The 13,409-nt window shown below is 45.3% G+C and overlaps 2 protein-coding genes and 1 long non-coding RNA gene across 3 annotated transcripts in view; 1 reads left to right on the forward strand and 2 right to left on the reverse strand.

The window, feature by feature from the left end:
* Positions 1–9,598, forward strand: part of WDR33 (WD repeat domain 33) — a 68,598-nt gene extending 59,000 nt beyond the window's left edge. Inside the window, exons 17-22 of the mRNA XM_058812618.1 lie at positions 375–477; positions 752–1,214; positions 4,716–4,882; positions 5,013–5,105; positions 5,895–6,080; positions 8,528–9,598. Of these exons, the coding sequence (XP_058668601.1) occupies positions 375–477; positions 752–1,214; positions 4,716–4,882; positions 5,013–5,105; positions 5,895–6,080; positions 8,528–8,757 (1,242 nt within the window). The 3' untranslated portion in view covers positions 8,758–9,598. The remainder of the gene's footprint in view (positions 1–374; positions 478–751; positions 1,215–4,715; positions 4,883–5,012; positions 5,106–5,894; positions 6,081–8,527) is intronic.
* On the reverse strand, positions 3,659–12,168 carry LOC131562763 (uncharacterized). Its single transcript, XR_009275182.1, has 4 exons — positions 11,752–12,168; positions 9,186–9,412; positions 8,507–8,684; positions 3,659–6,311 (listed from the first exon to the last, which is right to left on the reverse strand). It is a non-coding gene; the product is annotated as an uncharacterized LOC131562763 (long non-coding RNA).
* Positions 12,169–12,394: 226 nt separating this feature from the next.
* On the reverse strand, positions 12,395–13,077 carry SFT2D3 (SFT2 domain containing 3). Its single transcript, XM_058812567.1, has one exon. It carries the CDS (start codon positions 13,052–13,054, stop codon positions 12,395–12,397), a length of 660 nt encoding a protein of 219 aa, XP_058668550.1. The 5' UTR covers positions 13,055–13,077.
* Positions 13,078–13,409: the final 332 nt, after the last annotated feature.

Raw genomic sequence — 13,409 nt, forward strand, 5'->3', positions numbered from 1 at the left:
TACATATTTTCCTCAGGAAAATTCCTCTGTTCCTCCAGAGGAACAGAATGTTTGTATCAAATACTCTATAAATTTAATATTCTTATAGAATATTCATACTCAGGAAAAAGATGAGATTTATCATCTTTGGGTGTGACAGATAAAATGTGAATAGCTGCAAAGCTGTTTCCTATGAAATGCTTTGTTTCTCAGTGACTGAAGCATTACTGATGTGAATGTCTGCAAACTGAGGCTGAAGCCATTGGAACATGAGCTGCTTCTGTGTAGATGCAGACCTTATGGAAAGAAAATTGTTTTGCATTTTGCACTCCTACAGAAATTTTTAATTACTTATACATGGAATTCATGTGGCTTTTGTTCTTCCATGCTCACAGGATGGACAGAACCCAGGTCCTCCTCCACTGATACCAGGCCTGGGCCAGCAAGGAGGACAAGGTCGCCTGGGCCCTCACAACCAAGGACCTGGTCTTAATAAAGGTAATTTAACATCTTGTCTGTTCTGCTGGGAGTCAGTCTCCTCAAAGAGGGGCTGTCCCAGTGCAGTGCACCCAGGGAGAAATGGCTGCAGCACAGACCAGGGCCTTGGCTGAGAGAAAAGCTTCCATAGATGTGGGCTGGGCTATACAGGAAAAATTTTCCCAGAAATATTGTTTCATGTGAAAGGTATCCCATATGCTTTCTAGAACTGTATGAACTGAATTGAGTTAGAAATGGTTACAGAAAGCTGCTGTGATTTTTCTCGTCCCTCAAGGCGACGCCCGCGGGCCACCCAACCATCACCTGGGCCCGCTGTCGGAGCGGCGGCACGAGCAGAACAGCGGCGGCCCCGAGCACGGCCCCGAGAGGGGCCTGTTCCGAGGGGGGCAGGACTGGGGCGATGGCAGGGACACCAGGGGCATGCCCGACAGGCGGGGACCTCACCCCGACTTCCACGACGACTTCGAGCGGCCCGACGACTTCCGCGACGATTTCCACCCTGACAAGAGATTCGGCCATCGGCTACGAGAGTTCGAGGGGAGGGGAGGCCCGCCCTTGCAGGATGAGAAATGGAGACGAGGCGGGCCTGGGCCTCCCTTCCCTCCTGATCACAGGGAGTTTGAAGGAGGTGGTTCCAACCGGGGCCCTCCTGGTGCTTGGGAAGGAAGGAGACCTTCAGATGACAGATACCCGCGGGATCCCGAGGACGCGCGCTTCCGAGGAAGGCGAGACGAGAGGTAAGAGTAAATCCATTTCTCTTCCTTGGGTTAAAGGGTAAATGGAGGGAACTCTTTTATTCCTGGTTTCCTTTTCATTAAGGAGTCTATCTGTTTCAGATTTATAAACTGGAAACCAATAAGGAAATGAAAACTCTAATATACCTGAGTGTAGAGTCCATAAAAATCATTCAGTAATAGAAGAAAACTTGAAAAATGGTCATTGTACACAGCAGCTTCCGTGTCTTTAAACAGTAAGTAAAGAGAAGGGGGAAAGTTTGTAGAGAAGATCCAGTGACACAGGATGAAGACCTGAGACCGTTTTGATGAAAATTGAGAGGAGACTTAAAGGTTAAAATGACACTTTTGAACACTAGAAGTGGATTTTGAGATTCTGTCTCCAGTCACAAACTACAGCATGACTGTAGAGACTGTAGGATGAGATGCAATGCCCTTGTAAGGAGCAGGAGCAGTGATGTGACTGCCACATAGAAGGGCCAGACTTACAGCATCTGTTGGACTGTTGAGACTATTTTTTCATGCATTTGCTTGTAGAAATTTTATTTCTTTCTGACTTATTTCTTAATGCCAAGCGAAGAACTCAAAAATAATCTGATTTACAGCAATGTCCTTGCCATTGCTCACAATCTCTGAATAAATCACAAAGGGATAAATTTGCTTTTAGTTACCAATGTAAATATGGAGGAATTAATGCTGTCACTGAAATTAATTATCAGCAAAATTGCTCCAGATTTATGTTAGTTTAATTAAATGAAATTTGGCCTCCAAGGTCTAAGCCTCTCACTGACCACCAACTCTCTATGTATAAGAACATGTGCTTGTTACAAATATGCTGTGGTCTCCCCATAATGTGAATTTTGTGTGTTTTAGTTGCCTTTTTAATCATTTTCTTACATTCCTTTTACTTTGCATCTATACAGCTCTTCTTTTAGCTATTTTCTACCTAGCTCTGTAAGATGTAACTTCCTTTTGTGTGAAGAGTATGAAAAGAAATGAACAGTAACTTAAAGAAGGTAACAATTAAAGCCATTTTTAAAAAGTAAAGCCAGAGAAAATCCAGTTGGATGGTCCAGTGGTCCAATGGTCTGCGTCACAGAACTCTAAAAGACACAGCAGACAAGACTTTTAGAAGCTCAGTAGAGATTTTTTCAGATCCTATATTGAAAATGCTTAGGGACTGGCAAATATTTTATTATGATCCTGATTTTTAAAAAGTTTAAGGAAGGGAAACGAGAACCTTGTTACCTGCAAATCTGACTTTTGAACTAAGAGTATTCTATTTATCAGAGTACAAGTGTTTGCCCAGAAAGTTTGAAGTGAAATGGCACAGGGCTCTAAGAGGCTCACTGTGCTTGTAAATTTGATGATTTTCATGGAATGAAGGTGAACTAGGTGCCATTTACTGCAGATGCTGTGGTGGACTTAATCCCAACCACTCGTTTAGCTGACTTGGTTTGAAATTGAGATTGTAACTGGTTTGATCAAGCATGAGAGGCAAATGTGTGTATGTGTGTTTCTCTCTAATTTCCCATCCTTTTCATCCCTGTCCTGTTCTTACTCTTTATCAACATGATGCTTCTACTGCAGAGACCTGCCTCTTCCTGCCTGCTAATCTGCACAGTGTGTAGTTGTGTACAGTAAGGTCCTAGGCCTCGGGGAAGAAGATGTGAGAGCAGTCAAACAGGAACTGCACCTGATGCAAGGCAGGGCTTTATGTGTGACTGATATGGAAAGGCAAATAAGGATATCCATAACACAATATTAGGAGCTGTGGCTGTGTCAGGCATAGGTTTTGTAGATTTCAAAACTCAACTGTGTCCATAAGTTGCCTGAAATAGGAAAGGCCCTGTTCCTGCAGCCCTGGGGCCTCGTGTTGAAAATCTTGGTAATTTCCAAGCTAAGTTGAATCACACCATATCAGTATTAAATTAGCAGGAGGCCCTCTAAGAAACCTCTAGAGGACTGTGCTCTTTCAAGGCTAAACAATATTGCTCTGTGATTATTTGAACCATTTGTACCTGAAACTGTTGAGTTTGTTTTCCCAAACCATCCAGGTTAATGTAAATGGTTCATGGTCCATACAAAGCACTCCTCCATCCACTGTTGTACCTGTACAGGCACAGCAGCCTCCTCTCTGTATTGTGTTTGTTTTCTGGGAGGTGGAGACAGACCTATTGTTTTTTATTAAAAACAATGTAAAAGTTGAAGAATATTGTATTGTGTTATGACTACTGTTAAAATATTTAAATTTGTAATTAAAAGGTTAATGTTGTTAAAATTCTAAATAAAAGTATCTAAAGTTTTGCTTGTAATAGGATGCACTGTGTCGTTAATGAGCTGGGGAAGGGGACGCTGCACACAGCCAACACCATGGGAATGCTGTGTGCTTCCAGTTCAGCCAGTGTGGAACTGGGAGCACTGGGGAGGTGGGAGGCACCTGTCACTGGGAAGGAGAGCCCCACACCGTGTGCTGTCACTGAGGGGGGGCAGAGTAGCGTGGGGTGGCACGGTGGGGACACCAGCGTGCCTGCACCACCGAACACCTCAGCCAGGCTGGGACAGACAGGGCTGTGACACCCTCACAGGGCAGGGCTGAGCTGTGCAAACCCTCCAGGAGTTTGAACTGCTTGTGTCAGGAACAGAAGTGCCAGTTACTCACACAGCCAGCTGCAGGCTTACCTGGCATGGCACTGACAGCTCAGCAAGAGCCATTCTCCTCTCTGAAGAGCTGTCCCAGGCCCCAGTGCAGTGCTGGAGGAGCTGTACTCAGCTAAGGTGCTGTGCAGAACCCAATCAAATTCCTGAAAGATGCCCTTGGTACTTACTAGACAGCAGTTATCAATTTCAGGCCCATAATTACATTTTGCAACACAAAATTCATTACTGCAGTTAAATAAACTGCTCTTCAGGTTGCAGAATGCCACTGTGCACTGTTCAGCCATCACTGTGCCTGCAGATCCAAGGGCAGTCTAGATGCATTTGCTAGAATTGTAAACTTGGAAGAATGGAATGAAAAGCAGAATTGTCTGGCAAAAGAATCATAGAACTAATAGGAATGAGATCCTGTAATGTTTTGTTATAGCCATGATTCTTATTGCTTCTATGTTTTCAGTTTATGATGGAAATGGAAAGGAAAAAAGGGAAGGGGAATGTAAGAGCATAAGAGTTAAGGGGAACTCACACTTTGCCTTGCCTTACCTCACCTTGTATCTATCATCACTCATTGTTTTTCCCACCTTTTCATTAAATGAATGCACTGTGTTTAATAATATTTTTCTTGTATGAAAAACCAACATAATCAGTGGAACGAAATATGAGAGGAAGATTACAAAGCTTACTATCAAAGTGCTCAAAGGCAGAAATGAGCACTTTCACCTACAAATCCTGTTCTAGTAACTGTGTGTGCTGTAGGATTAAGTGAAACAGTTTAGAAATGAGTTGATAATGAAACTGCCTCAATTATGCCTAAAAGCCACGTTTGTATCCTGTTCTTTGTCGTAGCTTCCGAAGAGGAGGACCCTCGAGGCACGAGGGCCGGGGACCCAGGGGCAGAGATGGCTTCCCTGGCCCTGAAGATTTTGGGCCAGATGATGCTTTTGACTCTCCAGATGAAAACTCCAGAGGAAGGGACCATGGTGCTCGGGGGCGAGGGCGAGGTGCTCCGAGAGGTAAGGGCAATGTTCTTCCACACAGAAACACAAGGATGAGGAAGGAAAGGCACTTCTTGGGCAGGTGACATTATTTTCATGAATACAATGTCTCTTCTCACTCCTGTCCCCTGCTTCTCTTACTGCTCAGGAGCTCGGAAGGGTTTGCTTCCTACTCCAGATGAATTCCCACGCTTCGAAGGAGGGAGGAAACCAGACTCCTGGGATGGAAACAGAGAACCAGGTAAAAAATTTGGTGAGGTTTGTAGACTTCTACAATATAATAACTTAAAAAAATATATTTTAAAAATCATGTATTTTTCCTGTACCTCACATTTGTTACCAGTAATTTACCATGAGAAAAACCAAATGCAGTTGTTTGGTCTTTACATTTAGGAAAAAAAAACTATACAGAATTTAACTGTCTCTAAATACAGCTTATTGGATAAAAGTGATTGTGGTCTCAAAGCCTTGATTTTCAGTTGTGTTCTTGTACAGTCCAGAACTGCCCAGGCAACTGTCACCTCTGGATGACTGAATCACATGTCAGGGGGTTTTTTAGAATATCTTTATTAATGCCAACAGTAATCTTTCTCTGTGTTGGTATCTTTTCAGCTGCAATGTCTGGCAGCTTGTATTTGCAGTTGTGTTACTAAAGGCAGCCCCATATGGGGCAAGACAGAGCTGTAGAATACCATAGAAAGCAAAGCACAAATGACACATGAATAAATAAAGGTGTGATTGTCTCTAAAATACATGGAAGTATCTTATACTGGAAAGAACACTTTTTATATGCCACATTTTTCTTTCCCATCATCTTTAAAAGCTGGTTTACCTTTATTTTGTTATGTTTTAGCTTATGTTTTACCTTTAGCTTTTTTACTAAAAATGGGACAGAGGAGAAGCTTTACATAATTTTAACTTCAAACTGTGTGCCAAACAGTGTGGGTAGTTTGTAAATTTATGTGGCTGCCTTCAAAAATAAAGAATAATGATGCAATAAACATTACTTATCTTGTGTTTTCATGCACAGGTCCTCGTCCAGATCACCCTCCTCATGATGGGCACTCTCCAGCCAACAGAGAACGTTCCTCCTCACTCCAGGGCATGGACATGGCCTCACTGCCACCACGGAAACGTCCCTGGCACGATGGACCAGGAACCTCTGACCACAGGGACATGGATGCTCCAGGTGGCCCTCCAGAGGAGAGGGGCAAAGGTAAAAAGCCCCTTTGATTGCAACCCTTATGTAACACTGGAATGTATTTTCAGTATTAAGTGTATCCAGAACTTCTCTGTTCAGAGGGGATAAAGCTGAGCTGGTAAATATCTGATGTTACCAGCTGGGAAGTTACAGACCAGTCTTACAGGAACATAAGAACAGAGGGATTTTCAAACATCCAAATCCAAATCTTGTCTCCAGCACTGCAGAATCCTCTTCTTTATTACCCTGTTGAAAAGTAGTTGGTTTTTGATTCCCTGTTACTCCAGCTGGAAAACTCATTAAGAGCATTTTTCTCTCATCTTCAGAATAGTTGTTTATTAATATTAATGCTTGTGATGTTATTCTTTAACTCAAATTTAAGAACATTGAGCCTGGAGTGATATGTCCCTGAAGTGCTCTCTAAACCTCTGAAGATCTCACTTACTAAAACATTATTTTTATATTTAATGGCTTTCCAGTTACCTTTTGTGTAAGAATCATCTAAACTTTTGATATACACAACATCCATGGACAGACTTCAAAAACTTAATTGAAGCAGACAATGCTTTAAAAGAAAAAGAGGGAAATTGTTTTTCTCTTGATCTATACTTCTCATTCACTAATTTAATTTGATGTCTTGTGTGGTAATGAATGTTGGTTCCTATTATTACTGAATGCCACTTCTGATTGCACTGAACTCCACCACTTCCAGCCTGAACCAGCTCTTCTCCAAGTCAGAGCTCTGATTTCTTTCTTCTTTCTAGAAATTGTTCTCTTTCACTATCCTTGTTACTCTGTATGCGCTATTTTGAGTTTGAAATTAACCTTTTCTAAATTAAATGAGATAACTAGGAATTGCACACACTGTTTAAGATGTGGTGTAACCATGCATTTCTACAGTTCTCTTGTACTTGTTCCACTTTCTCCATTCTTTCCTCACAGTTCCTGGTGTTGTAGTTCCCTCTAAGTGGTCCCATGTTTCTGTAACCCACAGAACACATTCTTTTGGAGTCAGTGCTGTTAGCATCACACCAGTTCTTGATCCTATTTCTTACAGATCTCAGGGCTTCTGTTCTCTTGTGTAAATACTTTAATGTCCTCACATTGACTACCCACTGTCAGGTAGTGATCAGTGACAAACATCCTTCTCATTTGGCTGCTGAGCTGGCAGCCTGCAGCTGGATTTGTTGCTGTTAGACTGCACAGCTTTGTCTCTGATGCCACTGAACACTGAATCCCAGCCCACTTCTCTCCCCACTGTGAGAGCTCATTCAGTTTTAACTGCCTGTCACTCCTCCTCTGCATGGACTCTGTTCCCAGGTTGATAAAACTTCTATGATAAAACTTCTGCTGATAAAACTTCTCTATCATTATTTTTCCTTCCCTATCACATGCTGCAGTTCTCAATTTAGCCAGCATCTATCAAATCTGTAAGGATTCCTTTTCCAGCTTCAGTAATGATTGTGGTAACTCTGTCAGATTCTTTGTTAAAGTCAAAACAATTGTTTTCCAGGCACAAGTGTGTAATTAATTCATAATGTGCTAAAGAAAGTTTAGAATGATGGCAGAAAGCCTGATAAACAAACCATGAACAATTCTTCATATGTGGTCTGTGTCACCTTCAGTTGTATTGGGAAAGTCTTTTGAGATTAAAACTTCATGAATGTTTCTGTGAAACAATTTGGTGACTGTTTTACATGGAACCATCCAGTCAACAAAAATCACTCTTGCTAAAGTGCAGCAAAAATACCTGAATTTAGCTGTAGTATGTGTCCTTAAACAAAGTTACAACTGATTTTGTTTTCTCAAAATACTGCTGCTTATTATAGGCTAATGAATTGGGTTGGGGTTTTTTGTTGTTCATAGCAAACATATCAAAAGCAAAAGGTATGTGAGAATTAGAAAATTCTGTTCTGTGAGAATTAGAACATTCCATTCCTGGCAATAAGAGCTTGAGTACTTTTTGTTCCAGGTTAGTAGTAAAATAAAGCATTTTTCTATTACTTTTAGCAAAAAATTGAACAAAACAGTAATGTTACTCATGATCTTCACCATCAGCCTCAACTGTCTCAATTTGTCAACAGTGCAATGTCTTTGTTTAGGATTAAAAAAAAGTATTTTGCAATGAAAACATGGAGAGAACCACATTGTTAGCACAAGAACTGGCAGTTTGGAGGAAAAGCTATCATTATTCTGACTTCATTTCAGTGCCTGCTGACAGTATCAAATACAAGCTCCTTTAATTCCCAACAAATTGATTGTTGTCCACTTTCTGAACTGTAATGGAGACACTAAATCTGTGTAAGAAAATTGCACTGAGGGAGGAGGCATAAAAGTGCAGGTCTCAGCTGCAGCTGGTTTATGAATGATGGCACCACAGGAGAAGCAGCTCAGTGTCTGGCATGTCTGAGAAGAGACTCAGCTCAAACTCACACCAGTACCTGGCTGTGCTTCCTTTGCAGGACGAGGAAATTCGGGACCTTCACAGAGAGCGCCAAAATCTGGGAGGTCCAGTTCTCTAGATGGAGACCACCACGATGGATTCCACAGGGAGGAAGCCTTTGGTGGAGGCCCTGGGGCAGGCAATAACCCTTCTCGTGGAGGAAGGAGCAGCAGCAACTGGGGAAGAGGAAATAACATGAACTCTGGCCAGTCCCGGAGAGGAGGATCTCGGGGCGGCCGAGGCCGATAGAAGAGGCTTTGACTGGGTCATGCCCAGTCCTTGTGGGACAATATTTAAATAGACTGCTACTCTGGACTCACCTGCAATGCCATGAACCTGGATTCTTAACTGGGATAACTGAATGTGCATTAGTTCCTAACAAGGGTCTTTCTTTTCCTGAACCAGTCATTTGCCTCTAGCTGCAATATTGTAGCTACCTTTGTTTTGTTCTTTCCACTCCCATTCCCCTCACTTTTTTGTTTTTGTCAAGAGCTGGAATTTCTTTTAAGTGTTGTGGAACATGGAGCATCTCCACAGATTTCAGTTCACCTCCAGACAGAAACTTGTTTCTATATGTACAGTTTGTCAAAGAGTTACGTTGGTTTTGTATGAATACAAAATGTAATTTGCGCAAAAATTAACCAAAAAAAATCAACAGTGTGTGATTCTTTACTCACCTATTACTACAGAGGGTTGTATTTAGGCAAACTTGTGTTTCAGATGGAGCAACAGCACTACCTCCTGAAATCTCAGCCAGTTAAAATACTGAGAGATGATTCCTAGGGCTTTGGTTTATCATGTACAGAGAAGTTTCATTTTCACCTTTAGCCACAGCTGTCTGCAATGGTGCTGAGGTCAAAATTCCAAAATGCAGGCAATCACCACTGCTTGCTTGTCTGCCATCCTGAAACAGAAAAGAGTGGAATAGTGTTTAGAACAAGTTGTCAAAGACATAGCGTGAGTTACATAACCTGGATCCTAAGACAGACATCACAGCAAAGATTGGCATTCTGCACTTCACCTAGCAAGCCACAGATTTTTGTTCAGAACAGCATCTGTTTACAGAAACTGAGACAAAGTTTAGCAGCTTGATTGGCATGTTTTACAGCAGCTGTGTGACACACTGTTTAAAGCTATGGGTGTTCAGCAGAGTCTGGTGCAGTAATTGCTGAAGTGCAATTCATCACTTCAATAATAAGGTTTTTTAAGTGTCTTTTTCTTTAGGATATTGTTACTTGGTTTTAGTAAAGGAGGGAAATGAGAGGAGTTATTCCTATTTCCCACATTTCATAATAAAGCTGCTTACCAACCATGAGTTTGTTTTCCCCATAAATCATTCCTATTAATCATCTCCAGCCACTGTGCTATCAGAAGGCTCCTTTAGCACCTAAAGCCTCAGTGAAAATGTTATCACCTAAGTACTTATTGTACAGGTACCCCTCAGGAAGGTCCTGTATTGAAAGTAGAGCATATAATGAAAAAGCACTACCAGGCTTCCCTCTCTCCTGCCTTGAATTTGAGGCTACAATCAGGATGAGGCAGTTCTGGAGGCTCCTGCAGCCCAGTAACACACAGAGCTGCTGCATCTTCTCATAGGCAGGGTTACCAAAGACTGGCTCAAGTCCTGATGTCCCATCTTCCTCAAAGACACCAAAGCACAGATGCTTAACTGCTGTTCTCTTGGTTCAGTCAGTCACTTTTTACTTGGTTTTTAATTTCTAGTGTACCAAATCACATTTGAAAATTGTAACTGATCATTAGCCTATAAAATCCTTGTCATAGGGGTCAGGAGAGACAGAATGGTGTATAAGGAATTATCTAGAAACAACTGAGATGCATCAGATATGACAGTTTTCCCTTGAGAAAAAATGCTGTTCAGCTCTATCTGAAGGACTTTGGGCACTTTGGGTGTTGGTCTGGGAGTTGGGATTTGTCCTGAAGTCTTCATGAGAAATACTAATTATTTAATCACTGGCAAAGAGGAAAGCTTGCCCTCTTTTTTTTTATTTTGCAAGGCAAATTTATGTTTAAGGGGCTGAGGTCTAAGACCATATGAGTTAGAGGATGAGCTTTAGGCTTTAATTAAACCACAGTCCTCTACCAAAACAAGGTAAAGTGTATCTAACAAGAGAAAACTCAGCTTTATCTAGACAACTTATATTTCCTCTGATGATTGTCTAATTCCTTAAACAACTGTGGTGCTTAAGTAATGCTCTTCAAGGGACAGCTTTTTAAATGGAGTTTTGAATATTTCACAATCATATGCTCAAATAGTCCTAAGAAAATTTGATTATTAGATGTAGTTTCTACAGAATCTTAAAAGGTAACAGCATAGCAGAAGATACAGAAATAGCTTCCCATTCTGTGATACCATGACCCACTATTACTGGGAAATGGGCACAGTTATTTAATGGGATTATACTTCTGTATTCCTCAGGTCATGTTATTTTACCAGTGCTGCACACAGACTCTTATGCTCTACCTGTTAGTTCAGAGGTTGTCTCAGATTTAATTTTACACTGCTGTTAGAAATTAAATTAATTTTATATACTGTAATTTAAAAATTGTAAAAACAAGAGAGCTAATTTAATGCTATTCTGATAGCTCTGATATACATTCTTAATGGAAAAAAAAATTAGTGAAATGTCTATACTGACAATTGGACACAAATATTTTTATTAAAATGTACACTTAAGCACCCCCTTTAACAATTTCAGTTTAATTCAGAAAAGTATTTGGTAAATCTGTTCAAACTAAATAGTGATAGCAGGTAAGTATTGCAGTGGCTTTATTTCTCCACGAGGCACAAATGCTCAGTGAGAACTCCCTGGGGGCTCTGTGCAGTGAGGCCCCGGGTCCCATTTCCTTGCACGGGTCCAGTGCCCGGCCCAAGCAGGAGCAGCCAGCTCTGTCAGCCTAATTCAGCACCTCTAAGGCAGCTCAGTTTCTGAAGCAGAGCTCCAGTTACTGGCAAATCTATTTTTGAAGGTCAGGCTGGGACAAGTAAGCAACTCCTGCCCAAGTTCAGAGAGCAATATCTATACACAAAAATGAAGTTGTAACAGCTGAAGCTCCCGCTTTAAAGCCCAAATTGGTCCCTTACAGCAGTACCTGCAAACGCCAATGCTGTTACCCAACATCAGCACTTTGCATCCTCTCATCATCATGCAGGAACACCCCCTCCCCTTATAATTATGGGCAGTGTTTGTCACCCACAGCCCCAGGAAAGTTTGTTTCACTTACTGGATGGTTATTTTAAAGCTGCTTTATAGAGAGAAATGCAGTTCAGTGGCCACAGTCTTCGTATTCACCACTAGTCTGAGGTGACAGCAAAACCAGTATGTGTTCATAGTGTAGGGGTCAGCACAAAATGAGGTAATACCAGTTAATTTTTCAATGTTCTCCCCTAGCCTCGATCGCGTTTTGCTAAATCATCTTCGTGTTTCAGCATCCGTCAGCCTTGCGCACCTCAGCCGCTCCTCAGTCCTCAACGCCGCCGCATGGGCTCCGACCGCGCTCCGCAGCCGCCGCCGCAGCCGCCACACGGCCCCGGGCCGGGGAACGAGCGGGACGCTGCCAGCTCCCCACCGAGAGGTGGAGCGGTGCCAAGCCGTGGCTACGGAGCTGGCAGCGCGGTGAGGCAGATACCGAGCCCGGGGGCGGCTCCGCAGGCTGACACCGCACACTGCAGCTCCGAGTCACCGGGGCCGCTCCGGGCTGCCAGCCCCGCTGCTGCTGCTCCTCGAGCGCTGGCGAGGAAAACGTGCCGGGACGCGGAGGAGGAGAAGAGAAGCGGCGTCCCCGGTCTGGGAGTCGGCTGGCTATCCGGGTCCGTGCGCGAGGGACTCCCGCGGGGCCGCGGCCGCTCCGCCCCGGCGCGCCGGGCTCACAGCGGCAGCGCCGCCTTGCCTCGGCCGCACACGGCGGCGCGGAGCAGCCCGGCCAGGCGGCGCAGGCCGGCGGCACCTCCGGGCAGCGCGGCCAGGAGCGCAGTGGCGGCGATGCCGAGCTGCGCGGCGGCGCCCAGCGCGGTGAGCGCGGTGCTGCGCAGCGCCAGCGCGGCGTACAGCGTCCCGAAGAGCGCGCCGAGGTAGAGCAGCGCCCCGCGGCCGGGCTCCCGCACCAGGCGGGCGGGCCCGCGGAGCAGCGCGGCGGCGCCCAGCGCGCAGAGCGAGCCCAGCGACCAGAGCAGCGCGAACTTGCGGGCGCGCAGCAGCAGCAGCGGCACGCACAGCCCGGCCAGCCCGAAGCACAGCGCGGCCAGAAGCACGCACAGCCCGCTGCCCGCCAGCCGCTGCCAGCGCGACAGCCCCGGCAGCCACGGGTCCTCCTCTCCCGTCCAAGGCCACACCGTGGCGCCCGGGGCACTGCCCGGCGGGAACGGGTTCAGCGCCCCCAGCCAGGCCCGCAGCCCGCCGCCGTCCCCCGCCTCCTCCTGCGAGCCGCCGGCCGCCGGCGCTGCGGGGACCGCGCTGGGGCCGGTGGCGGCAGCAGCGGCCTTGGACTGCGCGAGGTACTCGTGCAGCTGCCGGCCCAGGTCCGCCATGGCGGGGACGGCATCGGGCGCTACAGCGCTCCCTCCGCCCACCCCGGCGCCGCCATTTTCCCGGGCAGGGGCCACATCCGGGGCACGGCAGAACACGCGGCCGCAAGCCGGGGAGAGCGGCGCGCGTGCGCCAGGGAGCGTGGGGCGCAGGGCGCGTGCGCGGGGGTCGTGAGGGCTCTGGGGGCTGGGGGAGCTGAGAGGGCGATGAGGGCGGGGGGATCTGTGGGGGTTGTGGAGGCTGCGAGAGCTCTGCGCTGTGAGGGCTGTGTGGGCTGTCTTGGGCTCCCTGAGGGCTATGTTGGCGTGAAGGGCTATAAGCCTGGCATTAGTCTGTCAGTGATTGACAGGCAGGACT

Source organism: Ammospiza caudacuta, chromosome 11, assembly GCF_027887145.1.
Source record: "Ammospiza caudacuta isolate bAmmCau1 chromosome 11, bAmmCau1.pri, whole genome shotgun sequence".
Classification (NCBI taxonomy): Eukaryota; Metazoa; Chordata; class Aves; order Passeriformes; family Passerellidae; genus Ammospiza; species Ammospiza caudacuta.